Source organism: Madurella fahalii (assembly GCF_045866475.1).
Source record: "Madurella fahalii IFM 68171 DNA, scaffold_1, whole genome shotgun sequence".
Taxonomy (NCBI): Eukaryota; Fungi; Ascomycota; class Sordariomycetes; order Sordariales; genus Madurella; species Madurella fahalii.
In genome coordinates, this window is record NW_027263971.1 from 5,737,019 (window position 1) to 5,763,721 (window position 26,703).

Here is a 26,703-nt window from a genome sequence, read left to right on the forward strand (position 1 = left end):
TAAGCGGGCACAACTCAACCAGGATCAACATCAAATTGCCTGGGATACTGCAGCAGCTCCTGCCGTTGGCGGCTTCGTGAAAGGGTCTATGTTGTCAAGGAGGAGTGGCATGCTTGAAACAGCGGAATAAACACTCGCGTCACCAAGGGGACCACGCATCCCATAGCCTTTCAAAGCTCGGTCAAAAAGGCAGACTAGGTAGTCACGGTATGTTAAAGAGTAGGAGCGACAGTAGAGGAACAGAATTAGAGAGGTGAAAACAGAAGAATATGGAGAGAAGGGAGTCGAGCAAAAGAAAAATGCGAGGAAATAGAGGCGGGATATAAGATGACTGGCGCTCATGGAATCAAAGCCAAAAGCATAAAGTTACACCCTGCGCAGGATTCTATTCTATGAGTAGGTGCCTTAAGTTCCCTTCCGTTGCTGGAACGCATGTAAGTTGTCCTCGATGACTACATGATATTAAGGTTGGGTTAGACATTTCAGATACCCTCAGTCAACGCTAAAAGCGCTGAGGTTGGGTTAGAAACATTAACGACGCTGCGATGAAACTATAGGCACCTAGCGCACAATGAGTACAAATGCCTTTTTAGCGGGACAGAAGAACCCTTGCAAGACATATACGTCAAGAGAGCCTACGTCGTCCAACACACCTGCCTGCGGGAATTCCGTTCGTTCGCCTCTCTCTTCGGGTCACGAACATCCACCTCGACACACATGAACTACGATGCGCTACTGCAGGAAGTCATCAGCCTCCCGCCCGATGGTTTCTGACATGCATATGCCGGTCACCCACCCACCCACCAACACACACGCGCGCGCGCGCACGCGGCAGTGAAAGCTGGGAGGGGTGAGGGGCTCCAGTTTGCACAGACCATCGCTTGCTGGTTCCTGAAATCCTCAACCCAACATGCCAAGATAATCTGTTAAGCCGGGGATCCCCGCCTAACCCGTCGATGGTGAGCAGGTTGGGGAGCCGCCGGAAAAATGTCTGGCTACTATGGAATTCTGTGCCACCAATCATGCAACTGCAGACACGGTTGGCCGCAATGGGCAATCTCACATTCGAAGCTGCAAGTCCACAAGGCGCCCCCGGATGTGCAGGCACAGCACCTCCCAACCCGTGTTTACCTCCTGGCCGCCAACCGTCGTCAGGTTGTCTCTCGCGCACATAATGCCTCTCAGGGCCGCGCAATACGTGCGGGGAGATAACTGATATAGCCGCGAACGAGATCTCCCAATACCACCCTCTTGGCAACACAGCCCTTGCACCCAAGGATCCTGATTAGGATTTGCGATGCGACCCGAACTGTCGGGCCGGCGAATTAGGAGGTACTCGATGCTCGGTTGCTACTAACGAGAACGTATTGATCCGTGGTTCCGTTCTGCGCAACAATTCCCTAACCGCTCGAACCTGATAAAATTAAAATGCACGCCCAAAAGCTATCAGCCAACCCGGCGCCGCGGAAGCTCCCGATTTGACGCCGCTCTACGGGTCGGCCTGTCCCAGGCATCTAACCCGGGACGGAGAACACCATCGACTGTCGTGCCACACGGGAGGAAAGAGGCTAGCGAATCTAGCAAACGATAGCTACTGCATACCCCCCAACCCACGGTGGACCTCGGGTCGTCTTAAGATTTGCCAATTTCGAATCCAGACACTGGATCCCGGTGGGCGATCCTCCTAGCTTACATACATACCTTACTGCGTACTATAGGTACCTACTTTAGCCTGGCGTTTTAAATGCTGGTTGTCCCCCACTCTCTTCTCGTTCTTGCTCTCCGGTTCCCAACGCCACACCCGACACCATTCCATGCTTGATGCACCGTGACCCTGACGGGGCGGGGAGGACTCAATGAAGGAATAACGAGACGATATCGAACCTGATAACGTTCCAGATGCGTCAACGCTCGAGCTTCCCCGTTGCTCTCGTCGCTGCCCCTCGCCTCCGTTGCCCACCTAGGGGGGCATGATGGCCTACGTTAGCCTCTCAGAAAACCCACGAGGCGTCACAATTCTTGCTACCTTGTGGCCCTTGATTACCTTCGCTGGCACCTTTCTCGCCCTCCGACTCTACTGCAAACTCATCCGCCGCCGCCAGCTGTGGTGGGACGATCATTTTATCATCGTAGCCTGGGTACGAGATTTTGGCCCCTGTGTCCCTTCAGGTCAGAAGGACTGACATGCACGGCTCAAGATTCTGCTTCTCGTCAGCTGCGCGGCGACAACGGCAAACGTCCGTCTCGGTTTCGGCTTGCATTTCGACCAGGTTCCGCTGGAGAATCTGATTCCCTTTGGCCTCCAGAGCAACATATCCGGCTTCACTTCCATCATTTCCGTGGCCTGCAGCAAGACGTCCTTCGCCATCACGCTGCTCAGACTGACTGACGGATGGATGAAATGGTTCATTTGGGCGCTCCTTATCCTCCTTAACGTCACGCACTACCTGAGCGGGCTATTCTTTTGGGTATCCTGCAACCCGCCCGCCAAAACGTGGGATGTCATGATTCCTGGGGAATGTTGGCCAGTCAAATTTACAATCAACTTCAGCCTGTTCGTGGGAGGTAGGCGAGCACTGCTCCCCACCGTCTAGCAATTTCAACTTGTCGCATGACTAAGGTAACTGAGTACTAACACGCAATCGTTGCAGCATGCTCCGCGTTTTGCGATTTCGCCCTGGCTCTGCTTCCTTGGAGGCTCCTCCTCAGATACAACATGTACAATAGGGAAAAGATTGGCGCGGCGGTAGCTATGAGCATGGGCATCCTGTGAGGATCCCCACGATGTGTTGTCCATGTCTACAAGCAACGCTGATGGTTGGTGTCTCTCTAGCGCCGGTGTAATGTGCATCGTCAAGATGACCACGATCCCTCTGCTAGAAAAAGGCGACTTTAGCTGTGAGCGATTTGCTTTCGCACCCCCCGGACGGCCCTTGGACTAATCAGAAAAACCCCCCACAGACAACTCCATGCCGCTCGTCGTTTGGGGCTTTGTTGAGCCCGCTATCACTATCGCCGCCGCCTCCATCCCTATGATGAGGCACCTCTTCCAACTACGCAGGCCGGGCGATCTGTCGACTTTCCAGATGACCACGAGCGGGCACAATTCGATTCAGAACAACAGCGGCAACGCCAACGACGGGGCAGATGGAGGCCTTCGCGGCCATGAGAGTTACAAAAGTCACCGCTCCCAGCAACAGCAGCAGCAGAAAGAGCGACAGCAGCAAGACGAGCCCAGTCACTCCAAGATTCCTGACGCCAACCACCGTGATCGAGACATCCCTACCCCGCCGGGGAGTAGTAATACCTATACGCTTGGAATGAGCGATAGCAAATACAAGGCGATTGAGAAGACTGTGTATGAGATGGATGATCTTGAGAAAGGCGGTGATAGATGATAAAAAGGGCCTATTCAAGGGGGGGTGGGGGGGTTGGGTTGGCGGTAAATGGTACCCTGTTCAACTCTCTCCCCTGATGCGGCGTTCGGCGGAGGTGCTCATTGGGTTTGATGTTCCGGCAGTTGCACGGTTTGGGTTGTGTCGTGATGCCTGTGGTTCATTGTAATAACAAGACATCTCTTACTTGACTACCTTAGGAACTAGTGCTACTTTATTTAGTGATACAGGCTGGGCCTCGCGGCCGTACGATTATGACCCCTCTCAAACCGATAGCAAAAATATCTCGACCTTTCTGTCGAACCTCAACCCCGCCAAAATGCTGCTACTAATCAAAGTAGTCGACTTGATTAGGGCGACTGGCGAAGGCCCCATTGCTCGTGCATACGATCGACCTGGCCAGGTGTAAACTCGTTCCTGCAATCACTAGTGGGGTATCAGCATCTTCCATCCAGACACGGTGAGCTAGAACGGAGGAGGCCTAATTACTGAGCAGAATAATTCATGTGGTTGTGAATCGGGTCGGGATCGCCGCCCTCGCACGTATCAAAGTATTCATCCCCCTTCTGGGGACAGCCCCTGGTCGCATTACCCTGGGGCGGCGTATCGTCCACAAGGTCGCCGCTGCCCTCGCAGCCGCCACGAAAGGTATGGTGCAAGCCGAGCCAGTGGCCGACCTCGTGGGTGCCCGTCCTGCCGAGATTGTAGGGGGGCATGGATCCGCCGGGTACCGTCCCGTGGCGGATCATGCAGCCGTCCCGGTTGAACACCTCCGTCCCGGGCTCGACCGAACCCTGGGGCAAGTAGCACGAGCCGAGCAGTGGGTCGCCGTCCCCAGAATACCCGACAAAGGTCCGGAAGTAGAGGTTGAGCGTCTTGTAGTCGCCCTCTCGCAGGTCCGTCTTCATGGCTAGGTGGTCGCTCTCGTCTGCGCTGTCGCCCCAGACCTCGTGGACGAGGCGGGTGATGCTGATCAGGTCGAACGAGATGCCGGTGCTGTCGAAGTCGGAGTTCAGGACGTCCAGCTGGGCTTGAAGCAGCTCGTCCTACGGTCGAGGCGAAGCCCATCTCCCGTCAGCCGCTGTGCTCTACCCCCGGAGCCCGTCTATACAGCTTGGGGGTTTATATATATGGCTTGCACACTTACCGATAACCACCCATCCTCGGGTCTGGTGGAGTTGGTGACTACATGGAAGTAAGTCGGGACGACAATAGTTTCCTGGCCCTGTCTTTTGCGGCGTGGCCTATAAGAATTCAAGAGCGGCGGGCTGACGATTGTGTCGTCGGTTCCGCACCAGTTGCCGAGCTCGGCATCGTCGTACGCCTCGGACCGTATGATATGTCCAAGGGCTGAGCTGGCCAGAGAAAGGCCGAGCGATTTGGTGAGTAACATGTCTGCGGTGGTATCGGTGAAGGTTCGGATGCAATGTGAAGCGTTGAGGGTACTGATTGTTCTAATAATAAGACAATGGGAAGACAGTTGAAGTTGCGAATTATCCTGCGGCTACCGTGAAGCTTTGGAAGAATTCTAAATACCTCTATGGTTTTTAGGACGTCCATGGGTCCCCGGAACCCTTGCATTATGCATTACAATCCGCGATCCCTCTACCACTCGAGTGTGGGGGGTATCGAGGGCACGTGGAATGATTGCCATGTGGCTCCCCAAGGTGACCGTGAGGTAGCAAGCAATCAAATGATGATCCACGTTTCAGGGTTGTGGCACAGCAACTGGGGCTCCGCCATCGCTGGTGGCAATGCCCTATAATGTATTCAACAAACCTATACAACACAGCTTGTGTCCTCTTGGATTCAAACCCGTATTCTAATGACTTGGACGTTGGAGACTTAGGACCGACAAAAGTGCTAGATTGGGATCGTGCGCGTTCGGAAAAGCCAGCCTCAGTCCGAGGCGGTAAGAAAGACGAAAGCGCGGCCACACTGAATAAGTACCTTACCTACCTAAGCTGTCATCTGAACTATGCGTATGGTATGCATTGCCACAAAAGCACCTTGCAGAAGGATCAGGCCCCATCTTTCATCTGTTATGGGCCCCGGCCTGTCGGCCATGAACCATGTGCCGTCTTTCCGGGGAATAACGTTAAGCTTAAAGAAGGAGCGCTGCCTCAAAGCCATGGATCCGGCCTGAGTACAAGCCAAGCAACGATGGATCCGCTTCCCTGATAACTCCAGGCCCAGCAAACGATACTAGCTGGCAGAGAAACCACCCTCTGCTTCGTCCTGCCGGGCCGGGAACCGACGATAGTACTGCGGTGCCTGGTCATAGCTCTTCTTCTCGAACCATTCGGCCCACATGTTGTACTCTCTATCCATGAAGATGGTCTGCAGGCCCGTCTGGTAACCCCACAGGATCTCGTGCAGTAATTCGTAGGCAAACAGTAGGCCGTCCTTCTTCTTGTACTGCAACATGAGCTGCGGGATGACACAGGGGCCCAGCCTAACCAGCTCGTCGTACTCTTCGCATTCGGTGTAAAACACGGAGCTGCTCTGACGGCTGACCATGTCGCAGTGCTCAGCCCAGTCGAGGAGGGCGTTGCGGATGGCCCTGTTTCGTATGAAGTTCTTCTCCAGGACGCTACAGACTTGCTGCGACAGGTCGGCATTCGCGTCTGTCTGGTAGTCTAGATCACTCTCCAACTTATTGTCTAATTACACCATTCCGGTTAGTGGTGTAAATCCGTCGCGTTTCGAAGTTGGAGCAAACCGTACAGAGATAGACGGCTTTGGCATCATCTTGGTTACTCGCTAAACACTGCAGGACCGCTGGAATGGCCTTAGGCCCGAGGGCTACGAGGGCGTCAAATCCAGGTGCCGACGGCCAGGCAGAGGGACTGAATGCGAATCAGTAGGCAGGAAAAACACAATTGACGCATCGGAATCACAGACTCGGACAAGGACGCGGTAGCCAGTTGCCAAGTCTGCCATTTGGCTTCAAAGTCTTGCACGTAGGCGGGGAAAGCGTCCAGCAGTGCGAGGTAGAGCCTTTGCACCGAGTGTAAAGCCTTTTCGCTAGCCACGGCAGCCATTCTCACTGCTGTTCCCCGGTGCTGATGAGACAATGAGGACGCAACTGTTAAGCCACCGTGCAGTCCTGCAACAGGATTTAGTAGGAGCAAGTAAGTAGAAGTTGGGATTCAGGTAGCGATGAGATTGGGCTTGCCAGGGTTGGTGTTGCAATTGTTGGTTTGCTGGTTTCTGTCTTGGCTCTGGTTTGCATGATGACCCTTTGACTACCTTACTCAGGCCATTGAAGAAATTCGGGTTCCCCAGCTGCATGTATATCTGGTATTATTGTATCACTACACACTCTACGTCCACGCCAAACCCCGGCGCCCCCGTCCCTTTCTACCTCCTACATATACTATACATCATCAACAAGCCCGTGAGAAGACCCCTAATTAGATCTGCCTTCCGACCTCTTCTAGGCAACAACATCCGGCCCGGTACGGAACACCTTCACAGGTGGCCGGCTGCCTATCCGCTCCCAAAAAGGGCAAATAGCGAGCGTTTTGTATGTTTGTGCACCATGCTAGCCAGCCCATGCATGTCCTAGCAACAACCCGGCGAGCAGCCGTGCAGCCCATGACCTCCTTCCCCCATGAGTTGTGGCCGCGAGGCACCCGTGAGAACCGCCCACTCGGTCCAGGCAGAAACGAAACAACTAAAGCCCGCCCCATCAGAGCGTAAACACCACCCAACAAGATACCGGTACTCAAACAACCTAGCAGATCCTCTAGGCGGCAAGCCCACCGTTCAGCGGCGACCGCCATCTCCGCCATCAACGGGATATGATCCGATCACAGCTCCTCTCCAGAACCGTGGCCCGGGCGGAGGCCCTTGGCAGGCGCCACGGTCGCAGCAGCCTCCGCCGCCCGCAGGGGCTGGGAAGCCCGGCCACGGCCGCTAGGAGACGGGCCCGCGACGCCGCCAGCGTCGCCGTCGCGGCCGCGCTTGTCGTTGTCGGCCGCGGAATCAGCCCATCCGGACGCGCCCTCCATACCACCATCCTCCTCCTCGAAACCCATGCGCTGAGCCTCACCGGCCCTCGAGGGGCGCGCGCCGACGCTGAGGCGCGAAGGTGCCTTTCCTGTGCTGCTGCCAGCGGTGCGGTGCTGGTTCTTGTGCAGCCGCTTGGGGGCTGGAGCAGGCGACGCAGGCGAAGACGGCGAGGCACGCTTCTTTGAGGAGGCGATGGGCGTGCCGGTGCTGTAATTTTCGGCGTCGTCGTCGTCGTCGTCGTCGTCGTCGTCGTTGTTGTTGTTGTTGTTGTTGTTGTTGCTGTTGCTGCTGCTGCGGGTGGCTTGCGGGTAAAGACGGGGCGCCCGGTTAGTTGAAATCAGATGATTTCCCTTGGGCTGGGGCTTGGACTTTGGCTTCGGCTCTGCGTCCGCGGAAGAGGCCGACGAGTCGAGGTCGACGAAACCCGAGCGGTTGCCGCCTGTGTTTCCGTTGTCGGCGGTAATGTGATGGAGGTGGGAGCCCGAGTGCTCGTCCGACGGCGCCTCCTGAATAATAGAGAGTGAACGAGTGTGGAGCTCGTGGTCTTGGGTTCGCTTTGGAGGTGAGAAGTCCTCGCTATCGGGGTTGTCGTCTCTCGGATCAGGGATGCGGGAACCGACATAGTGCAGGCTCGCCGGAAGAGAGAGAGAGTATTTTTGGGTGTTCACTTGCAGATTGGTTGACTCAGACCGGGGATGATTAAGCTCCGAGACAAGCTGGCCTCGCTTTTGGTAGATGCGTCTCCATCTCTCACCCGAATCCGCGTCGCTACCGTCCGTGTCCACGGATTGTCGGCCTCGCTTCTTCGCGCCGCTGAGGCCGCGAGGGGCGGCCTGGCCCGAGGTCGACAGCTCACTCATGCGCTGGAACAATGCGCTAGCCACTCTCTCAACACCTTCCATTCCCTTGACCGTATTCTTAGCCAGACGAGAAAAAATATCTTTCCAAGGGTCTTCTTGGTCAAGGCGGTCGGACATATGCTCCAACACTGAGTGCACATCGCCAAGCAAGTCTAGAGAGACCTTGAGGTCTGCCTTGAAGACCAACTTATCTGTTTTAAGTTCTTGGGGGATTGTGTCACTTGTATTGCGGCTTGGTGGCTGGTTTTGGCCCGGAGCTTGCTCAAGTCTATGGCGCCGGTTACGGCTTGAGCCTGGAGACTAGGAGTTTTCTGTCAGCGAGGTTCTGGAGACACTGGGGCGGCCCATATGTGGAGTCAAACCTGTACATCGTCTCCACGATTACCGCTACGGGTTATCGGTGCTCGGCGAGAATGGTCAGCAGCTTGCTCCTCCTCGCTAGCGCTCTTGGCTTCCGGAGGAATGCCCGGCAATCTAGGCTGGAGGCCCAGTCTATCATCCTCGTCCGTCGTGTTCCAGAAGCCGTCCGCATCCCAGAGCTTCACGGCCTCCCAGTTCGCCTGACGCCACGTCTCCAAGCGCTGCTGGGACGTTGTAGGAACTTGGTACAGCCGGGGATAGACAGTCACGAAGCGACGCAGCTCATTCTCGGAAACCTCAGCGCAGCTGTCGACACGAAGCTTCAGATTCAAGTCGCGAACATACTTCTGCTCTGATGCAGGGCGATCGTCCCGATAGGTAAGATTTCCTAGGCCCTCGACGAACAGCGTCAGGTTACCCATGGTCGCGACCTGCAAGTGCTTTGTCTTTGATTTGCCTTGGTTTGTTGGTGATTGGCAAAGTGGAGGCAAGAAGGAAAGAAAGAAGACCGTCGCTCCAAGGGTAAGAGGCTTCAGCAGAATGATAAGCTCTACTGCAAGTAGATTCCCGAAAGGAAAGAATGATCTGGATCTACGGGCATATAGATTGCAGAAAGCGATTATTGCTCGTTGCAAGCCAATGCCCCAGCTTGCAGTAGGCGGATTGATGTGAATTCCCCGTAGCAGGTCTGAAGAATCAACGGGGCAAGATTCGGGGAATCACCTAGGGCGCGCCGAGGGGAGACTAGGTCCTATAGTCGGCCGACTTAACTTCATGGGATAAACATCAATTGGATCCGGCCTGCGCGGCCGCATGCGGGTTAACCGTGTGGCCACCCGCTTTTCTCTTACAATCGAGTCACCCTTCAGTTCTTTAATCATGAGTTAAAGAAACAGCTCGCTAGACTGTAGTCTGGGGCTAGGTGATGGATGTGAGCTCCCCTGAGTTGGGAGGCCGCTGAATTTAACTCCTTAGTTTCTACCGGCGACAACATCACACCTAGCCGGGGAATCAAAGTTTACAGACACCTCGGTGAGTCCGCCAGGTCACTATTTTTGGTGTTTTTAACGAGAGGAATGGCCAGCAACTCGAGTATAGGAAGGGTGTCGAACATATGTTTGATGAGTGTTGGCAAACAAGGAGATTTATGCTCGTTGTGTCATTCTCGTCGGTTAACGAACATGAACTCCGAAGTTTGGGGACATGTAGGTATCTCAGATAACTTGAGTAAGCAGCACATGACTCGGGAGAACACAAGTAGTGGCGGGGTTTGACAGACATTCTCGGTTCATCGAGACACACCTGTGGATATGTATTTCAAGAGTCTGTGAGGAAAATGTACCTTTTTAAGGTGACCCTTGCATATCCAGCAGAGAACCACATGGAAGACAAACTCCGTCATCTGTGCTCAACAACGCAGCAAAGGGACAAAGACCCAGGTCTGCGGTAAGAGGAACGCATGGCAAATAACTGCACTCTCCAATAAGCCAACCTTTGAAGTTGCCCAGAGTTATGTTCGGCGGCACAGGGAGAACGCCTCGGCGCTAGTGAACCTTGGTTCAAGCGCGAGCCTCCTTGCTGCTAATGTCCCTCTGCTGGCCGAGCCCGGTAAGATTCTGGCTCGGGCCAAGGTGGCCATTTCAGCTGTTGGGTTGCAATTCCTTCCACCCTCTCATCATCTTCAGTCTTTGGGCTGGGCACGCCATGTCGGTAGCCTGCGGAAGAACGTGGGAAGAAGCAGGGAAGAAACAAGGAAGAAGCGCTGCGTCACATTCATGTTCCGTTCCATAAGGTTCGGCAGATCATCCGAACCAGATCTTCATGATCGAGGTATTGGGAGGTATGAGATAGCGGGCACCCAAGAAAGCAGGAACGAAGATCTATCGATGCTGATCCGGGCTCTGCACGAAAGGACAAAGTGCGCCTCTCCTCGGCAGCAGGGCCCGACCACTAGTGCTTCGCAAATAGAGACCGGATATTTACCCTTCGTGTCATTCGGCCTTTGCGGACGACCTCGACATTCGTCACCATTGGTTCACTTTCGTGGGGAACTCTCTTCCACGGGAGCGTTCCGAACTGGTGTCTGGTCCATGGGACCCAGCGAATTCATCCAGACGGCTTTGCTGTGGCAAGGTTACAGCTACCGGATAATCCGACCGACCAAGATCCCACGGCTTGGCCACGTTGGATTCCGGAGCATTCGGCTGCTCCAGTCTAGAAGTTTGATGAAGGGGTCGGGAAAGGGGAGAGACAAGTCGCGCAATAGCCGACGAGGGCCCCATGCCAAGCGCGCTCAGAAACAACAGGATAGATGGAAATGCTACCGCATGGCCAACTGACCAACACCAAGCTGAGGTGGCAACGCTCAAGACTCGGCCGCGCCCGGGTTCGACGAACCGAGGCAGCCATCCATGGATGACAACATCGGGCAGTTCATTTGCCCCGGGCCAGTCGCATTCGCGCGTGTGATGGCGCGGCCCAGGACGCGCCCAGAATTCAAATAACGCTCGAGATGCTGGTGATATGCAAGCCCTACATCAAGAGGGAGGGAGCGCATATTGACGAGACGGCTGCGGGGCGCGGCCTTTACCCCATGGAAAATTGCGGAATTTACCCCAGATTTGCCAGCTATCGGATATATTGGCGAGGGAATGTTCCGGACCAGTCGGCAGCATTGCGGCCTCCTCTTTCCCGGCAAGCTGGATACCCAAGGACTTACAGTCGGAGGATCGCTCGGTGCTCTCGTTTCACCATTACACTCAGTACCGCCAGATACCGACGCCGGGATGTGGGCCGCACTTATACGGCTGACTATTTTGAGCGCACGCGAGCCCCAGACTCACGGCGAGAGCCGGCTTGCGGCCTCGCTTAATGTCATTCCAGCCCTCCCTCTCGTGGTGGAAAACCCGCTGCCATCTGCCGGGATCCGAGAGTCGACGCCCCAAGGTTGCACTGGCGATGAATGGCCAGCATCCTTGTTAATACGGGGCCCCTAGACACCTTTATACCTGGGCCACAAATCTATAGCGGACCTGATGTGCCGATTGGGCATATCCGGGCAGTGGCGGGTTGAAGGGCTCGAAAACTTTCTCTGGAAGATTGGAAGGCGCCGGAGAAGGCGCAAGTTATTAAAGAAACCACGGAATGGAACACCTTATAATAAACCTGCTCCCGGCTCCCAGTTCCCAGCCCCCAGCTCCCAGCTCGCCGTTGGTCTTAGGGATCCTGTTGTCAAGCAAAGGCTGTTTGCTCGATCGTAGGCCACCATGACTCGCCTCTCCCTCGTTGCGCTGCTCGCAGCGCCGTGGCTCATGCTCTCGGGCCTAGTATCTGCTGATGCAGTGGCCGACCTTGAGAAGAAGGGCCGGCCGAGCATCGACGCTCAGATAGCTAAGTCGGCGACATGCACCAAAGAAAAGCTACAGGTGCGTAGGGAATGGTGAGTACCGTCTTCTGCTCTCAACTGCGTTACAACTAACACGCCGCCAAGGGGTGACCTCTCCGCCAACGAGAGGAAGGACTACATCGCCGCCATGCTGTGCATCATGGAGAAGCCCTCCAAGCTGGACCAGACTCGGTTCCCGGGCGCCAAGTCACGCTACGATGACTTCGTCGTTGTGCACATGAACCAGACTCTGAATATTCACGGCACTGTCGGTAGCCCCTATCCCTCACGGCCTGGAACTCAAATGGTTAACACCCGTTCAGGGAAGCTTCCTCTCCTGGCACCGCTTCTACACCTGGTCATTTGAGAGAGTTCTCCGAGAAGAATGTGGCTACACCGGCACCCAGCCCGTAAGCATACCCCTTGCCCACGACCTTGCCCCCGACCTTGCCCATCATCACACGCTAACCCACCATACCCGCTAGTACTGGAACTGGGGGCGTTGGGCTCAAGATCCGGAGAAATCCCCCATCTTCGACGGCAGCGACACCTCTCTCAGCGGCAACGGCAAGAAGATCGAGCACCGCGGCTCTGCCTTTGCGCCGGCCGGTAATGGGGGTGGTTGCGTGGAAACAGGTCCCTTCAAGAAGTAAGCCTTTCCGTCAATTTGCTCCCTCCCAACCCCGAACCCACCGCATCCAACCGTCGACCCATAACATACTAACATCGCCCTCCCCTGAAAAAAGCATGACCGTCCACCTCGGGCCCGTCTCCCCGGCCATCGACCCGGCGCCACCGCGCAACCCCCGCGCGGACGGCTACGGCGACAACCCGCGCTGCCTCCGCCGCGACATCTCCAACCAACTCTCGAGCCGGTACACGCGCACCGAGGACATTGTCAGCCTCATCACCAACAGCCGGGACATCGCCACCTTCCAGAACGTGATGCAGGGCGCCGGAGGCGGCTTCGGCGGCTTCGGCGGTGCCGGCGGCGGGATCGGCGTCCACGCCGGCGGCCACTTCACCATCGCCGGCGACCCCGCGGGCGACTTCTACACCAGCCCCAACGACCCCGCCTTCTGGGTGCACCACGGCATGATCGACCGGACGTGGACCATCTGGCAGAGCCAGGACCTGGCGGCGCGGACGCAGGTGATTGCGGGCGGCTCGTCCATGATGGGCTTTGGGCGGCAGCAGTCGCTAGATGATTTGGTGGATCTGGGCGTGGTGGGGGATAAGGTGTACAGGATCCGGGACTTGGTCAGCACGGTTGATGGGCCGTTCTGTTATGTTTATGAATGAGTTGAGCGAGCCGAGTGAGTGAGTGGGTGAGTGGCCGGGTGAGGAATTTTGTTTGCGAGTGCGGCCAGTTGCACGATTAGTGTGAGCTTGTTGGAAACTCCGAGCTTGCTGCTTTATGAGTGGAGAGATACAAGTAAATTGATGCGAATCCATGGGAACATCCGTTACTTCGCAGTTGTTTTCAGCATCAGTCATACTACATCACCCACTGACTGAAACTCCTCACGTGAGGGTCACCACCACCGTCTTCACCTCGCGAGCGATTGCGCGCAACCGCGGTCAATTAGCTATCCATTAACTGCAATGGTACCAACGCTGCTTCAAATGCAGACTTCTCTTTCTCCTTCTCCTCAGGCAGTAAGCGCCTTGATCTCGCCCTCATTCAACTTCCCAGCGGCGACGAGCCGCTCGACTTCCTCCTTCCAGACACCCTTTATCTCGTCGGCCACCTTAAGCCCATTAAGCTTAGCAGCCAAGGCGGCAATCTCGTCGGCATCGATCTTGCCTTGCACAAGCTCGACATCGCCCAGGACAGCATCAATCGTCGCCGCCGACGCATCGCCTTCTACAAAGTAGTTGGCGTCCTTGACCGACCCGCGCAGCACGCGCTTGTTCTTCTTGACGGCATTCTTAGCCGCCTCCTTGGCCTTCTTGCTGGCCTCGCGCTCGGCCTTGGCCTTCTCCTCGGCCTCCTTGGCGGCCTTTTCTTCCGCCTCCTTCTTCAACCGGGCTTCCTCGGCCGCCTTCTTCTCGGCCGCCTCGCGCTCCAGACGCTTCTTGTTCTTGGCCGCGTTGGCCTCCTGGCGGAAGCGCTTGATGCGCTCGTCGCCGGCCGAGCAGTCATCGAGCAACTTGCGCAGGCGCGAATTGTCCTCGGCCTTTTTCTTCTTGCGCGCGTTGGCGTTCTTACGCTCCATGTGCCGCTTCTGGTCGCGGTTCTCGTTGTCGTCCGGCACGTCTTCGTCCAAGTACTCGAACGACCGCCAGCTGTCAAAGTTGTACCAGAAGTTGTAGAAGTTCTCGACCTCCTCCTTGGTTGAGTTCTCGTCGCCGAACGAGGGGACGGGATGCACCTTGCTAAAGCGGGCTTCTGACTTGAAGACGTTGCCCCAGAGCTTGTAGTAGTTGCCCTTGGCCAGCTGCTTCTTGGTCGGCGGTTCTACGTCCGCCTCCTCATCGACCGAGTCGAACTGCCGGCGCTTGACGGGATCGAGCAAGATCTCGGTGGCTTTCTGGATGCACTTGAAGAAGTTGTCGTCGTCGGTGCGGCCCGCGGCGGCCTTCTTGTCGGGGTGGTGCTTCAGCACCTTCTTCCGGTGGGCGCGCTTGATCTGCTCCTCGGTAGCCTTGTAGCGGTATTTGGAGAGACCGAGCACCTTGTAGTGATCTTGGCTCTAGAATCGGAATTAGCGGGGAGTGAGAGGGTAATTTCGAGGTGTCTTTACAGACCTTCCAGTCCTTGGCATCGCGCTGCAGCATGATGGGATCTTCGGGCTCGCTGATCTCGCTGTCATTGTCCTCCTCAACCTTCTTGGCGCGCTCTTGAGCCTGTATCCGGTCATCCTCGGAGAAGGTGCGCTTGTGGCGGGCGCGGCGGGCGTGGGCGAGGAAGTGAGGGCCGACGGGCTCGAGAGTGCGCTGCGTCGCACCCTCCTTGGTGATCTTGCCGACCGGCTTGAAATCCTTCTCGGCCTCCCAACCCTCAGGAAGGGTTGGAAGGGGTAACGGTACGACAGTGGGAGTCATTGTGTCGTTGGACAGATTTAACAGCGCAGTGTTGTCAGCTGCACGATTTGTTAGGAGGGGCAGTTTTTTGGATCGTCGTCCCGAATTATTTTTTCTTCGATCCAGCCCAGGCCGTCCCCACCAATGATCTTAGTTTGGGCCAATGGAACGGGCCACAGTCAGCCGGTCCACCACTCCACATGCTGCTTGCCTCCCTGTAATTATCATGTCAGCCTTCTGAGGTTCCGGCACGAATTGGAGAATTCCCCGAGCATTCCCTTTGTTGCGACTATTGATTGGAACACAGCCAACTAGACATTTTAACACTTGACGCCAAGCGCACAATGGCAGCCCTGCAAGCATACAGAAACCTACTACGCGCAAGCAGAATTGCGTTTGAAGGTACAACAACCGAACAGCCACCCATACATCGTCGACTAACAAAGCATACCAGGCGATATTCGAATGCTCGACGCTGCGAGGCAACAGATTCGCCAGGGTTTCCGGGACAAGGCCTCGCTGTCAGCTTCGGATCCGTCGGTGCAGCCCGCGATTCAGCATGCCGAGGAGGTCGCCAGTTTCTTGAAGACCAACCTCGTCCAAGGAAGAAGGGAAGGTGATAAGTACAGTGAGTGTCTCACCGTTTCGCACGGGTATTCTTGCGCCGTCGGACCCGCTGTTAACCATTCCATATCCAGAACTTCGCATCCACGAGCATACCGAGCGAGGCGACAATGACAGCATCAAACTTGGAAACAAGAATATCAAGGTAGATGGCGGAGTTAAATGCTGCTCAGAAAGGTAGCATCAAAGAGCCGCAGTCAATGAAGGATTTCCTGCAAGACGGGTAATAGACATCGACTAGGAAAATGGCATTTATAGAGCAGAAAGCCCTGCCGTGTATTGTATAGCCGTCTATGATACCCCTCAATGTAACAACAGAATATGGTGCTCAAGGTCATGATGATGCAGCAGAGATATCCTTGCGACCCATTCACAACTCCAACCCCCATAACGCCGTGCCAAGCAACACTATCACAACAGCGCCTTCAGTTGCCAGAGAGACTGGCATATTGTACATCGGCTGCCCCAGGCGGCGCAGCCACAGCAAGACCGGACAGGTCGTCCCCAGGGGCAGCATTCGGCTCGCCGCCCGAGACACTTCCGCTCTCGAGAGCCTTCTGTGGGCCTTTCCGTCTCGACTCCGGGAAAGCAGACCGGCCATCGCGCAGCATCTCCCCACGCTCCTCCTTGTCCATAGTTCCAATCGCCTTAGGCACACTCCAACGAATCCTCAAAGGGCACCCCGCAATGACGGCCCGCCCCTTGCACTCGGCCGCCGCCTTCTCGGCCCCTTCCCGCGTCTCGTAGTTGACAAACGCGCAGTGCGTCATGTGAGACACGACGAGCGATCGGATCTTGCCAAAGACCTTGAAGAAGTCGCGGATCTTGTACTCGGGCAGGTCGTCTTCGATCCCCGTCACAAACAGCGACATGATGTTCCGGTCCGACGGCGGCATCCAATCCTTTGGTCCTGGTGGCGGGGCGCTCGCGCCGAGCGGCCCTCTCCTGGGTCCGGGTCTCGCGCCGACTGCAGCCGCCGCCCTGGAGTCCCTCGTCCGTATCGGCCCGGGTCCGCCCAATCCGGCGCCCACAGCCGCATTCCCCCCACTCGCACTCCCACTCCCAGACAAAGATCCCACTGGATTTCCCTCCTGATCCAACTCCCTCCCCTTCCGGAAATACGGCTTGCTCTGCGCCAGTCGCCTGAGCAGCTCCCTGGCCTTCTCGTCCGTCTTCTCGTACTCCTCCACGCCCGCCCTCCCTTCCTCGATCGCCCTCTCGTTATTCTGCGCGAAATACTCCCGGTTGATCTCGCTCTGGGGTCCGGGCGCGATCAGCTCGAGCGCCTTGTCGCGGATGACGATGGGCAGGCCGAACTGCAGGTCCATGATGCAGCACTGGCAGGCGTTCTTGAGGCGCGCGCACGTGAGGCAGATGTTGGTGCGCTTCTTGCGCCCGTGGGCGCGGCCGTCGCCGGCCCAGCTGAAGACGGTGAACGGTCGCGTGCACAGCTTGCACTCGGCGCCGTAGTCCTCCTTGAGCATCTTGACGTAGGGGTTCTCGGGGAGGCAGTTCTCGCAGACCGAGGGGAAGTCGGTGGATTCCCAGCCGGAGCGGTTTAGATCTTGTTTGATTTGAGGCGGCATCGTCGCGCGTCGTTTTTACTTGGTTTTGCGGTTGGGAAGTGGAAATTGATCGAGTGCTTGACGCTGCTTCCTGCTAGAGCGTGGGGTGAGGGTGACGATTGGCGATGGGGCGAGCACGGAAAGTTTGTGTGGCTTGTTGCTTGATAAGCCTTATCTGAGCGCCACTTTGCACAAAATCAAGTTGTGGCTGGATATGTGGCCCGGGCGTCTCTTATTCGTATTCGCAGCTATATCCGCATGGACCTCTAGACAGCAGCCGAACGACCCTTACACGGCAATACAAAAAGAGTAGATGGAAAGACAAGCCGATCCTATGATGAGCCTTGATCGCAGTGCCTGAGGTCACACTTGTTCTGCAGGTTCCGGAGCGTATAGAGTCCAAGCGTTTCATTCGTATTCGAGTTCTTGTTTGTGTATCGCCGCTTTGCCCAGTTCGAATTCGCGTTTCCCGGACATGGGACCCGCTGAAAAGTCGGTGGGGCCTGGTACCAGAACACATGTCAACCACCAAACTTCCCAACTGCCGTAGTCTCAAGCAGGATCTAAAACGTAATGGCGTGTACGCACTTAAAGGATCGGTAATTGAGCCTCGGCATGCACCTACTGCACTGAGCTTAGAGATCTCGGGTTCTTATTCGCATGGCAGTAGTAGCTATTGGTTTGTTTAAGTCTTGTTCCGGGATCCAGATGCTAATTCGACGTGCATGAGTGGGGCCGTGCCAATGGAACTCCAATTGACCCAAGCAGATTTGTTAGCCTCCAGTCGGCTATCGGAGCCCCTTGCCGCAGAACACCGCCTATAATTAATAGGGGTCTGCGACGCTTTTTTTTTTCCTGAACAGAATATCCAGAGAACACAAACCTGCCAATCTGTTGTCCTGCCTTCTCTGTTGCAACCTCATTCTCTCTCCACAAGCCTCTATACCTTCAGACCCGCCAGTTCAACATGGTTTCCTCGGGTTCCGTCGCGCCCCTCGAGAAGGAGGACCACGCGCGCGATGCGGCGTTCATGAAGGCCTTGCACGGCAAGTCCACCGAGGCCGCCGGTGGCTTCGCTGCCATGCTTTCCAAGGACAAGGAGGCGAAGAAGATTGCAGTAGACGAGTATTTCAAGCACTTCGACAACAAGCGCGCCGAGACCGAGACCGATGCCGACAGAAAGGTGGGTTCATGGTTGCATGCCCCCAATTGAGACGGTACTTGCTCACACATGACAAAAGGCTCGGACAAAGGAGTATGCGACTTTGACAAGACAGTAAGTATCTGCCTACGATGCTGCCGCCGTCCAAACCGGAACCAATGCTTATCGGTGTCTCCGCGCAGCTACTACAACCTTGCGACCGACCTGTATGAGTATGGCTGGGGCCAAAGTTTCCACTTCTGCCGGTACTCGATCGGCGAGAACTTTTACCAGGCCATTGCGCGTCATGAGCACTATCTCGCTATGAAGACAGGCATTCAGCCCGGCATGAAGGTGCTCGACGTTGGTTGCGGTGTCGGCGGCCCAGCCAGGGAGATCGCAAAGTTCACGGATGCGCACATCACCGGCCTCAACAACAACGACTACCAGATTGAGCGCGCCACGCGCTATGCCGTAAAGGAGGGTCTCTCTGGCCAGCTCAAGTTCGTCAAGGGTGACTTCATGGTACAGTGACCCACAAGAGCACCCCCGGGGCACACTGGACCATGCTAACGTGAACAGCAAATGTCTTTCCCCGACAACTCATTCGACGCCGTCTATGCCATCGAGGCCACTGTCCATGCCCCCAAGCTGGAGGGCGTCTACAGCGAGATCTACCGGGTTCTCAAGCCCGGCGGCACTTTCGGCGTGTACGAGTGGCTGATGACGGACAAGTACGACAACAATAACCTGGAGCACCGTGACATCCGACTCGCAATTGAGGAGGGCAACGGTATCTCGAACATGGTGACCATTTCCGAAGGTCTCGCCGCCATCAAGGCGGCCGGTTTCGAGCTCCTACACCACGAGGATCTCGCCAAGCGGGACGACCCCATTCCCTGGTACTGGGGTATCGCTGGTGAGGTCAAGTACATCCAATCGTACTGGGACCTCTTCACAGTCATCCGGATGACGCACGCGGGCCGCAGGGCAGTGCATGTCTTCACCGGGTTCCTCGAGACTCTCGGTCTCGCGCCTAAGGGCACCAAGAAGACAGCCGATGCGCTTGCCAAGGGTGCTGATGGTCTGGTTGCCGGCGCGAAGAAGGACCTCTTCACGCCAATGTACCTCATGGTCGGCCGCAAGCCGGCGAATTAGACGGCCCACCATGGATCTCCCTGTTTATATACCATGATGGGATGACAAAAAGGACGGCGTTGTAATGTGGACGAGCAGACGCAGACGGAGTCCGCGGCTGGCTATAGAATACTCGTACTACCTAATATCTCTGGAGCTAGAAGAGCGTCAGTCAGTTGCGTTTTGGCGGCACGTCCGAGACGCGAACTTCATGTATACGCTGTAATGAACTTAATTCGCTTTCCACAGTTTATCGGCTCTGGCTGACTTTCGGTGAACCCGTCGCACTCCCCCACATGTTTGCAGTCCCATTGGCCGCCGCCAACGTCGGTTGATTGCCGCAATCCGCATCGTTCATCTCCCCGAGACGGGACCCCGGTATCCGCTACAACGTCGGGTCCCTGAGCGACAGTTCTTTGCGGAGGCCGGACTACTAACCGGCACAGCCGAACGGATACCCACGATTGTACCTTGAGATTTCGCGTGCTAGTTTGTTTTTCGCATCACAACTCCACCAAAACCTCCTGGAGTGGAGTGTCCGAGCTGTCAGTTCGAGCTTCCGGCGGGCCAAGCTCCCGGACAGCCTTGAGCAGCGATCCAGAGTACTACATAAATTAACTATGCCCCACGATAATCCGACCAGATCCATACCTCACAAGAAGTGTACCTAGACAAGTCTTTCATCTCTATGTATTTTTCTTTCCTATCACTCTTTCTTCCATACTTTGGGCCCTGCTTTACTTTCTCTTCTATCGTCGATCTCTTCTCTGTTTCTTTCATTTTCTGTATAAAATAAAACCAGATTATCCTACTCGCCGTCCTCCCAGACTCAAGCATCTGTGGTTGGCCGTGGCCGATAGAAAAACGGGTGGACTAACCATAGGTAGTTAAACACAGTCATACTATCTAGAAGTACGGTGTATCCACCCAGCTTACGGAGCAACGACAGGGATCTCAGCCGCTAAGCCATTTTAGAGTTAGCGCAGATTAAATCGTTGGGGTTCAACGTCAAGTCCGGGTTCTGGTCCCAAGTTCGATCGCTCGAAGAAAAATTCCCTCCGGCGCCGCCAGCTCTCCCACCTTTTGCATCACCACTTTTCAGCAGCCCGCCGACTGCATTGAGCGCCCTCGTTCCGTACTGCGATCTAGCGTCCAATTGAGTGTATCCTGCACGGCTAGGCAGTCTAACTCCGCAAACCCGATTATCCCTTCCTCCAACACCAAGTCAGAGCCATGCGCGGTCTCCGGACAGCAGCCCGCGTAGCTGCGACTGCGCGAGCTTCGGCTGTGCGCCCTGCTGCGAGGTCCTCGTTCAACTACAGAGCCGCTGCTGTCCCCAGCGTACAAAAACGGACGTATGCCGATGCGTCCGGCGTCAAGGAGTACACAGTCCGCGATGCCCTGAATGAGGCGCTCGCCGAGGAGCTCGAGTCCAACCCCAAAGTGTTCGTCATGGGCGAGGAGGTTGCCCAGTACAACGGCGCATACAAGGTCACCAAGGGTCTACTAGACCGCTTCGGTGAGAAGCGGGTCATCGACACGCCCATCACGGAGAGCGGCTTCTGCGGTCTGGCGGTCGGCGCCGCTCTGAGCGGCCTGCATCCAGTGGTGAGTAGCTCTATCCATTCCTGCCCATGTCAGGCATAAGCGAAAATGGCTCAATAGGATGCTAACGCCACCGCTTCCAGTGCGAGTTCATGACCTTCAACTTTGCCATGCAGGCCATCGACCAGATCGTCAACTCGGCCGCCAAGACCCTCTACATGTCGGGAGGCATCCAGCCCTGCAACATCACGTTCCGCGGTCCCAACGGCTTCGCCGCCGGTGTCGCCGCCCAGCACTCGCAAGACTACTCGGCCTGGTACGGCAGCGTCCCCGGTCTCAAGGTGGTCTCGCCGTGGTCGGCCGAGGACGCCAAGGGCCTGCTCAAGGCGGCCATCCGAGACCCCAACCCCGTCGTGGTGCTCGAGAACGAGCTCATGTACGGTCAGTCGTTCCCCATGTCCGAGGCCGCGCAGAAAGACGACTTCGTCCTTCCCTTTGGCAAGGCCAAGGTCGAGCGCGTTGGCAAGGACTTGACCATGGTGTCGCTGTCGCGCTGCGTCGGCCAGACGCTCGTGGCGGCCGAGAACCTCAAGAAGAAGTACGGCGTCGAGTGCGAGGTCATCAACCTCCGTAGCATCAAGCCGCTCGACGTCGATGCCATTGTCAAGTCGGTCAAGAAGACGCACCGCCTGATGGCCGTCGAGTCGGGCTTCCCCGCCTTCGGCGTCGGCGCCGAGATTCTGGCCCTAACGATGGAATACGCCTTTGACTACTTGGATGCTCCCGCCCAGCGTATCACTGGCGCCGACGTCCCGACGCCGTATGCCCAGAAGCTCGAGGAGATGAGCTTCCCGACCGAGGCGCTCATTGAGCAGTACGCGGCCAAGCTGCTCCGTCTTTAAGCCCGGGGTTTCTCTGCAATAAGACGAGGGGGGAGAGTTACAGGGTTGGTGGGATGAGCTTCCAGCAAAGATGGAACGAGACAAACTGAGAAGCACGATCTTTGCACATGTGGTTACCGCTTTCTTTTGTGCCTGCACGCAAACGGGCTGGGATCTTGGCGAAGGTGGTTGGTAATGGTCTGGTAGCTCATAGACAGGCTCCTTGGAATTGCGTGTACTTGTATGTCTTTGTCTTCGTGAGCTTCTTGGACCTTTTTAAAGCGCAGAATAAAATGAAAGAATGGCCCTGCACTGCAACGTGATGGGCCATTATTGTGTGAGGTGCATGATTCCGCTCGCGAGGCCCTTCTACACCAACGCAGACCTGTGAAGTCATCCCTTATGCCATCTCATGTAGTCATAGATGAAAACGCTTTGGTATCTCAACGGCAAAAACAAAAGAAAAGAAAAGAAAGCCGCAACACATAACATATCTTCCCCCCCGTTGGCAGTTCTACCATCTTAGCAACTCCCCCTTCCCTTCCCACATCTATCCATAGTTGGTCCCGATCTCGTCACCCCGACTTGACAGCCGCCTTATCACTGCATGGCCCCAGACCAGCTACGCCTCGTCCTGCATCATCACCCTCACCGTCACCTCCCTGCCCCTGCAACTGCACGAACGTCGTCGTGGACGCGCGTCCCTTGGGACATTTCTCGTCCGTACCCGTCGACCGCGACCGGTCGGAGCTGACGACGATCTTGGTGCAGGGCGTAAACGTCGACGACGAGATGTACAGCCACCCGGCGCAGCCGGGCGAGCTGGCGCAGGCGTCGCAGCAGGCCTCGGCGGAGCCCGCTTGCGCGAACTCGCTGTTGTAGATGCCCACCTCGGTGCCGATCCAGGTGACTCTGTCGAGGAAGGCCGTCGGGTCAGTGCACGACGTGTGGTCGAAGACCTGGTGCAGGTGGGGAAACGCGGTTAGGTTGCTTGTTTATTTTGAGAAGGGGTGACGGCGCTTTCCTTACTTGTGCCGCTGTGGGGGTAATAAGGGGATGGGAGGAAGGGGTAGGAGGGATTGGTTGAGAGGAGGGAACTCCAGGGATGCTTACTGAGCTGCTTGGGTTGGCAGAGGTGGTCGTCGAAGTTGCGGTGGATGTGGCTGACGTAGTTGGGCGGGCTGGCCCAGAGTCCCTGACAGTTGTCAGCGGGTTCAAGATGGTCAGTGTTACTGGGGTGTCTATCGGCTTACTCGGAAGACGAGAGCTTGCCTGTGGCGGCGAGAACTATGACCACGACGATGCCACAAGCGACGAGGAAGCCGCCAACGCCAAACAACCGTTTCTTCGTTAGGAGGCGCATTCCTGGGAATCCTCGTACTCGGGGAGGGCTGTGATCGCTTTGATAATCTCCTTCGCGATGTTCTTCCTCATGGCTGCTAGCCACGGGACCGTCCTGTTGCACAACAGTTGTTTTAGAACTGACCACAACAGTGGGGCCTGGCTGTGTAGGGAGGGGAAGAAACTGGGGAGCGCTCGAGCGCCTTGTAACTAACCAACTGCGGGAACGGGTTCTGAGAGGTCTCGGCAGCAACCATCTCCGGAAGCGGGTTCCGAGAGTTCTCAGCGTATTGGTAGCCCAAAGAGCCTTCCTGACGTGGAGAAGCAGGTAAAGCAGACATCGACAAACCTGACACTGGCCTCTGTCCCGGCTCGACAATCTGAGCCGGCGACGACATAGTCCACCGACGTTCAGGGCTGCCTAGTCGCTGATGCGTATTCAGCCAGTTCAGCCGATGTCCCGTCCAGGAATGGAGCTAAATGGTGAGAAATTGGCGAGCAGCACAGGAGGGCGGGGAAGGTGCGAGGAAGAACCACCAGCCAGATATCCCAGTACGGTGGTTACTGTCGAGAAATTACTGTGATCGGGTGAAATTATAAACGCGCCCTTTCGGCCTGGGAGTAATCGTTCTCCCGAGACAGTGGCTCTGCTGTTGCCGTGTTTCTCGCTGCCTTCTCTTTACATCCTCGTTTCCCTTGATTTTGCTGTTTTTTGTTTCTGCCGCTTTTCTGTACTGTTCAGGTGATTGGGACCCTGCAGTGAGTTTGTCGGGTAGGTGGCAACGGGTCAAATGGTTTGCAGTTACGTTACCAGTAATCCTGCGGCTGGGACGGTGAGACGATTGAGCAGTGGCACACTAAATGGGACTTGGAAATACGAAAGCGTGACGTGAGCTTGTCACAGAGGCATGAGGCATCTCGGTTGTTACCCTGATGGGCCAGACCTTGGACGGAAATGGTAATACTTCGTCTCTTTCGAAAAACCTGATGAAGAAACTGAACCCCGCCTATACTGTCCAGACCAGGTACTCGTTCTTCACGGATTACAATACCGAAAATTATAGTAGCAATATTAACGTTAACCATGCTCAGACGCTTTAAATTACCAGACTGACACAGCGGTATTGTGTACCACAGCGGGAGTTGCGCAAACAACTGGTGATTCCAATCATAATCTACAAAGCGGATAGTGCCGGTACTAAGGCAAACGCAAAACGGCGTTTTGTAACCTGAAGACTCCCCCACAACGCGCAGCCCTTCGGGGTGTCATCCCGTTCTAAGTAGCCTCAGCACTGAAGGAGAAGGTGCGATAGTCTCACCTTTCTTTCAGCACTCCACGTTATCTTTTCTCTTCTTTCTTCATCCAGTATGAGAGTAAAGTACCCATCCAAGAAGGCAATTGGGGTTACAGTCGTGAATGGCGGTTCTTCCAGTCCTAGAAGATTACACGTTATATCTTTGAGTCAGACTGCTATATTCTGCCTACGCATATATCTCGGAACTAAGAATTCGGCACCTACCGGATTATCAATCATCTTCGCTGCAGCTTTGGTGGCCCTCCATAACTCCCTCGAGCCGTTGAATACTAAGACCTCTGACTTAGCCATGGTAATCTGTGGCTGTCAGAACAGCTCGGAAGCAGACATAGAGCTAATGTAGTTCAGTTCCGGCATCTTTAGTACAAGGGCTGCTTAGGCACGGGCTTCAAATTAATCTAGCAGCCGGGTTAGTATTGTCAACAAAGAAAAGCCAACTTTAGCATTTCTTTAACAATCACATCCAAATGTAACATCCGTTTATACTTGCTCCCGTCAATTCAGTTGATAGCCCGCTTGGCTCAGTGGTAGAGCGTGTCACTAGTAGTCAAAATATGACAAGGTCATCAGTTCGATTCTGATAGTGGGCATGTGACAAGCTAACTACGTTAGCAATATTCATTTTGATGATTTTTTTCTCATGCTGTATCTTTTTTTTTCTTTGATCAAGAAAGTATCCATGGTACCATAGGTTGAAGGTCTGATAACCCGACTACATCAAGAAAATATCGTCTTTTTACTGTACCAATAGGCAATTACGTCAACCCAGCGAACGTTCTCCGGCGCAAGAAGTTTGATTCGACAGCGGACAAGCGCCTTACAGTGGCTTTATCAGAAAGATTGTTTCACCATGCCGTAGCTATTCGAATTATTGGCAGCTAACAGTCTTCTGCATTGCACAGCCTTGTAACCCCCTCCCCCCTGATTCCAACCAACAAAACATCATTGTTGAAGAAACGTACTAACCTAATTAATCATTCAATAGCCTGCCTAAGCATCAAGAGTGATCCGAGACTCAACTAAATGTTTATTTATACGTAGATTCTATTGTAACTATCGAGTTCCTCGGATGTGAACAGTCCGCAGGCACCTTGGCTCGGTTGAACTAATGCTCTTGTCTACTCTAAACCGAATGGATGTTAAAGAGACCACTTGTGGCTCTAACCAGGGATAGATACTGTTCCCACCACCGCCGTCTTTGCTTTCTACACTCTTAAACCCCTCTAGCCCTGCAAACGCCGCCCGACCACCCGATTCACAAACCGAATACCACAACAAGCCTTAGCCCTCCTCACGGTCCCGAGGAAACAGCCCCCGACCCTCCATCCGTCACCCCCAGAATCTCGCTCTCCTCCCTGAACCCCTCCGCCTGCCTCCTCGCCAGCGCCCTCGCCCCCTCGTCCTCCTCCTCCTCGGTCGGTATATACCGCCGCAACACCCTCTCCACGTACTCGCGCGGCACGCCCTCGCTCAGCGCGTCCCTGATGCCCATGTTCATCCGGTGCACGTACTCGGCTCGGGGCGGGTGCCCGCCCTCGGCGCGCCGAAAGTCAATGTACACCAGCATGGGGACCGTCTTCCACCCACCACTGCCGCCGGCAGTCTCCCCGGGGACGCGGAGCTCGCAGTCGACCACGCGCTTCTCGTACGAATGCGGGACGCCCTCGTTCCGGTCGAGGCGGGCCTCGTCGACGGCCGAGAGGCTGTATATGAGGCCCCAGACTTGGTTTTCGTAGTCTTCCACCTCCTCCGCATCCTCCTTGTCGGCCGCGGGGGGGTTGTGGCTGGCCGAGTTGGGCTTGTGCTTGGTCTCGGCGATGTTGGCGTACCCGCGGGCATTGATGAACCAGTGGTAGCCGCGGAGACGGCCGACGCCCACGAACGGGGAGGCGGGGCAGCGGCGGGCCATTTGGTCCTTCCATAGGTTGCTGCCGAAGCCAAAGTAAAGGGTCTGGGGTGACGTCATTTTCTTGGTCACAGATCAAGTGGCGGGTGCAAATCAAATGCAAGAATGGCTCTTAGGGTTGTTAGGTATAACGGGAAAATGAGCTTCCCACCCATCTCAGTGTCGGCTACCACTGGGAAACAAACGCGGGGGTTCAGTCAGCA

General features: G+C 55.7%; 11 protein-coding genes and 1 non-coding gene across 12 annotated transcripts; 5 read left to right on the top strand and 7 right to left on the bottom strand.

Annotated features, from left to right (window-relative positions):
* Nucleotides 1-1,970: 1,970 nt before the first annotated feature.
* Nucleotides 1,971-3,398, top strand: MFIFM68171_01751 (uncharacterized protein; the record flags this gene model as incomplete). The annotated part of the gene is made up of 5 exons (XM_071057173.1): nucleotides 1,971-2,138; nucleotides 2,199-2,565; nucleotides 2,652-2,769; nucleotides 2,834-2,898; nucleotides 2,962-3,398. The coding sequence occupies 5 exons, from the start codon at nucleotides 1,971-1,973 to the stop codon at nucleotides 3,396-3,398; spliced, it is 1,155 nt and encodes a 384-aa protein (XP_070913274.1).
* A 347-nt stretch (nucleotides 3,399-3,745) lies between these two features.
* MFIFM68171_01752 (uncharacterized protein) lies at nucleotides 3,746-4,788 on the bottom strand (the record flags this gene model as incomplete). Its single annotated transcript, XM_071057174.1, has 3 exons — nucleotides 3,746-3,821; nucleotides 3,885-4,441; nucleotides 4,543-4,788. 3 exons carry the CDS (start codon nucleotides 4,786-4,788, stop codon nucleotides 3,746-3,748), a joined length of 879 nt encoding a protein of 292 aa, XP_070913275.1.
* Nucleotides 4,789-5,600: 812 nt separating this feature from the next.
* MFIFM68171_01753 (uncharacterized protein) lies at nucleotides 5,601-6,439 on the bottom strand (the record flags this gene model as incomplete). The annotated part of the gene is made up of 3 exons (XM_071057175.1): nucleotides 5,601-6,058; nucleotides 6,123-6,244; nucleotides 6,300-6,439. 3 exons carry the CDS (start codon nucleotides 6,437-6,439, stop codon nucleotides 5,601-5,603), a joined length of 720 nt encoding a protein of 239 aa, XP_070913276.1.
* Nucleotides 6,440-7,210: 771 nt separating this feature from the next.
* On the bottom strand, nucleotides 7,211-9,054 carry MFIFM68171_01754 (uncharacterized protein; the record flags this gene model as incomplete). Its single annotated transcript, XM_071057176.1, has 2 exons — nucleotides 7,211-8,572; nucleotides 8,635-9,054. 2 exons carry the CDS (start codon nucleotides 9,052-9,054, stop codon nucleotides 7,211-7,213), a joined length of 1,782 nt encoding a protein of 593 aa, XP_070913277.1.
* A 2,844-nt stretch (nucleotides 9,055-11,898) lies between these two features.
* On the top strand, nucleotides 11,899-13,319 carry MFIFM68171_01755 (uncharacterized protein; the record flags this gene model as incomplete). The annotated part of the gene is made up of 5 exons (XM_071057177.1): nucleotides 11,899-12,071; nucleotides 12,123-12,285; nucleotides 12,341-12,427; nucleotides 12,503-12,666; nucleotides 12,764-13,319. 5 exons carry the CDS (start codon nucleotides 11,899-11,901, stop codon nucleotides 13,317-13,319), a joined length of 1,143 nt encoding a protein of 380 aa, XP_070913278.1.
* Nucleotides 13,320-13,669: 350 nt separating this feature from the next.
* On the bottom strand, nucleotides 13,670-15,065 carry zuo1 (Zuotin; the record flags this gene model as incomplete). The annotated part of the gene is made up of 2 exons (XM_071057178.1): nucleotides 13,670-14,713; nucleotides 14,769-15,065. The coding sequence occupies 2 exons, from the start codon at nucleotides 15,063-15,065 to the stop codon at nucleotides 13,670-13,672; spliced, it is 1,341 nt and encodes a 446-aa protein (XP_070913279.1).
* A 1,028-nt stretch (nucleotides 15,066-16,093) lies between these two features.
* Nucleotides 16,094-17,254, bottom strand: SLT11 (Pre-mRNA-splicing factor slt11; the record flags this gene model as incomplete). The annotated part of the gene is made up of 1 exon (XM_071057179.1): nucleotides 16,094-17,254. One exon carries the CDS (start codon nucleotides 17,252-17,254, stop codon nucleotides 16,094-16,096), a length of 1,161 nt encoding a protein of 386 aa, XP_070913280.1.
* Nucleotides 17,255-18,200: 946 nt separating this feature from the next.
* ERG6 (Delta(24)-sterol C-methyltransferase) lies at nucleotides 18,201-19,532 on the top strand (the record flags this gene model as incomplete). Its single annotated transcript, XM_071057180.1, has 4 exons — nucleotides 18,201-18,416; nucleotides 18,475-18,509; nucleotides 18,578-18,899; nucleotides 18,957-19,532. 4 exons carry the CDS (start codon nucleotides 18,201-18,203, stop codon nucleotides 19,530-19,532), a joined length of 1,149 nt encoding a protein of 382 aa, XP_070913281.1.
* A 1,212-nt stretch (nucleotides 19,533-20,744) lies between these two features.
* PDB1 (pyruvate dehydrogenase E1, beta subunit) lies at nucleotides 20,745-21,958 on the top strand (the record flags this gene model as incomplete). The annotated part of the gene is made up of 2 exons (XM_071057181.1): nucleotides 20,745-21,119; nucleotides 21,200-21,958. 2 exons carry the CDS (start codon nucleotides 20,745-20,747, stop codon nucleotides 21,956-21,958), a joined length of 1,134 nt encoding a protein of 377 aa, XP_070913282.1.
* Nucleotides 21,959-22,512: 554 nt separating this feature from the next.
* Nucleotides 22,513-23,300, bottom strand: MFIFM68171_01760 (uncharacterized protein; the record flags this gene model as incomplete). Its single annotated transcript, XM_071057182.1, has 3 exons — nucleotides 22,513-22,896; nucleotides 23,051-23,132; nucleotides 23,191-23,300. 3 exons carry the CDS (start codon nucleotides 23,298-23,300, stop codon nucleotides 22,513-22,515), a joined length of 576 nt encoding a protein of 191 aa, XP_070913283.1.
* A 1,804-nt stretch (nucleotides 23,301-25,104) lies between these two features.
* On the top strand, nucleotides 25,105-25,184 carry MFIFM68171_t11. The gene is given in 2 exon segments: nucleotides 25,105-25,140; nucleotides 25,149-25,184. It is a non-coding gene; the product is annotated as a tRNA-Thr (tRNA).
* Nucleotides 25,185-25,885: 701 nt separating this feature from the next.
* Nucleotides 25,886-26,560, bottom strand: MFIFM68171_01761 (uncharacterized protein; the record flags this gene model as incomplete). The annotated part of the gene is made up of 1 exon (XM_071057183.1): nucleotides 25,886-26,560. The coding sequence occupies one exon, from the start codon at nucleotides 26,558-26,560 to the stop codon at nucleotides 25,886-25,888; it is 675 nt and encodes a 224-aa protein (XP_070913284.1).
* Between the last annotated feature and the right edge of the window lie 143 nt (nucleotides 26,561-26,703).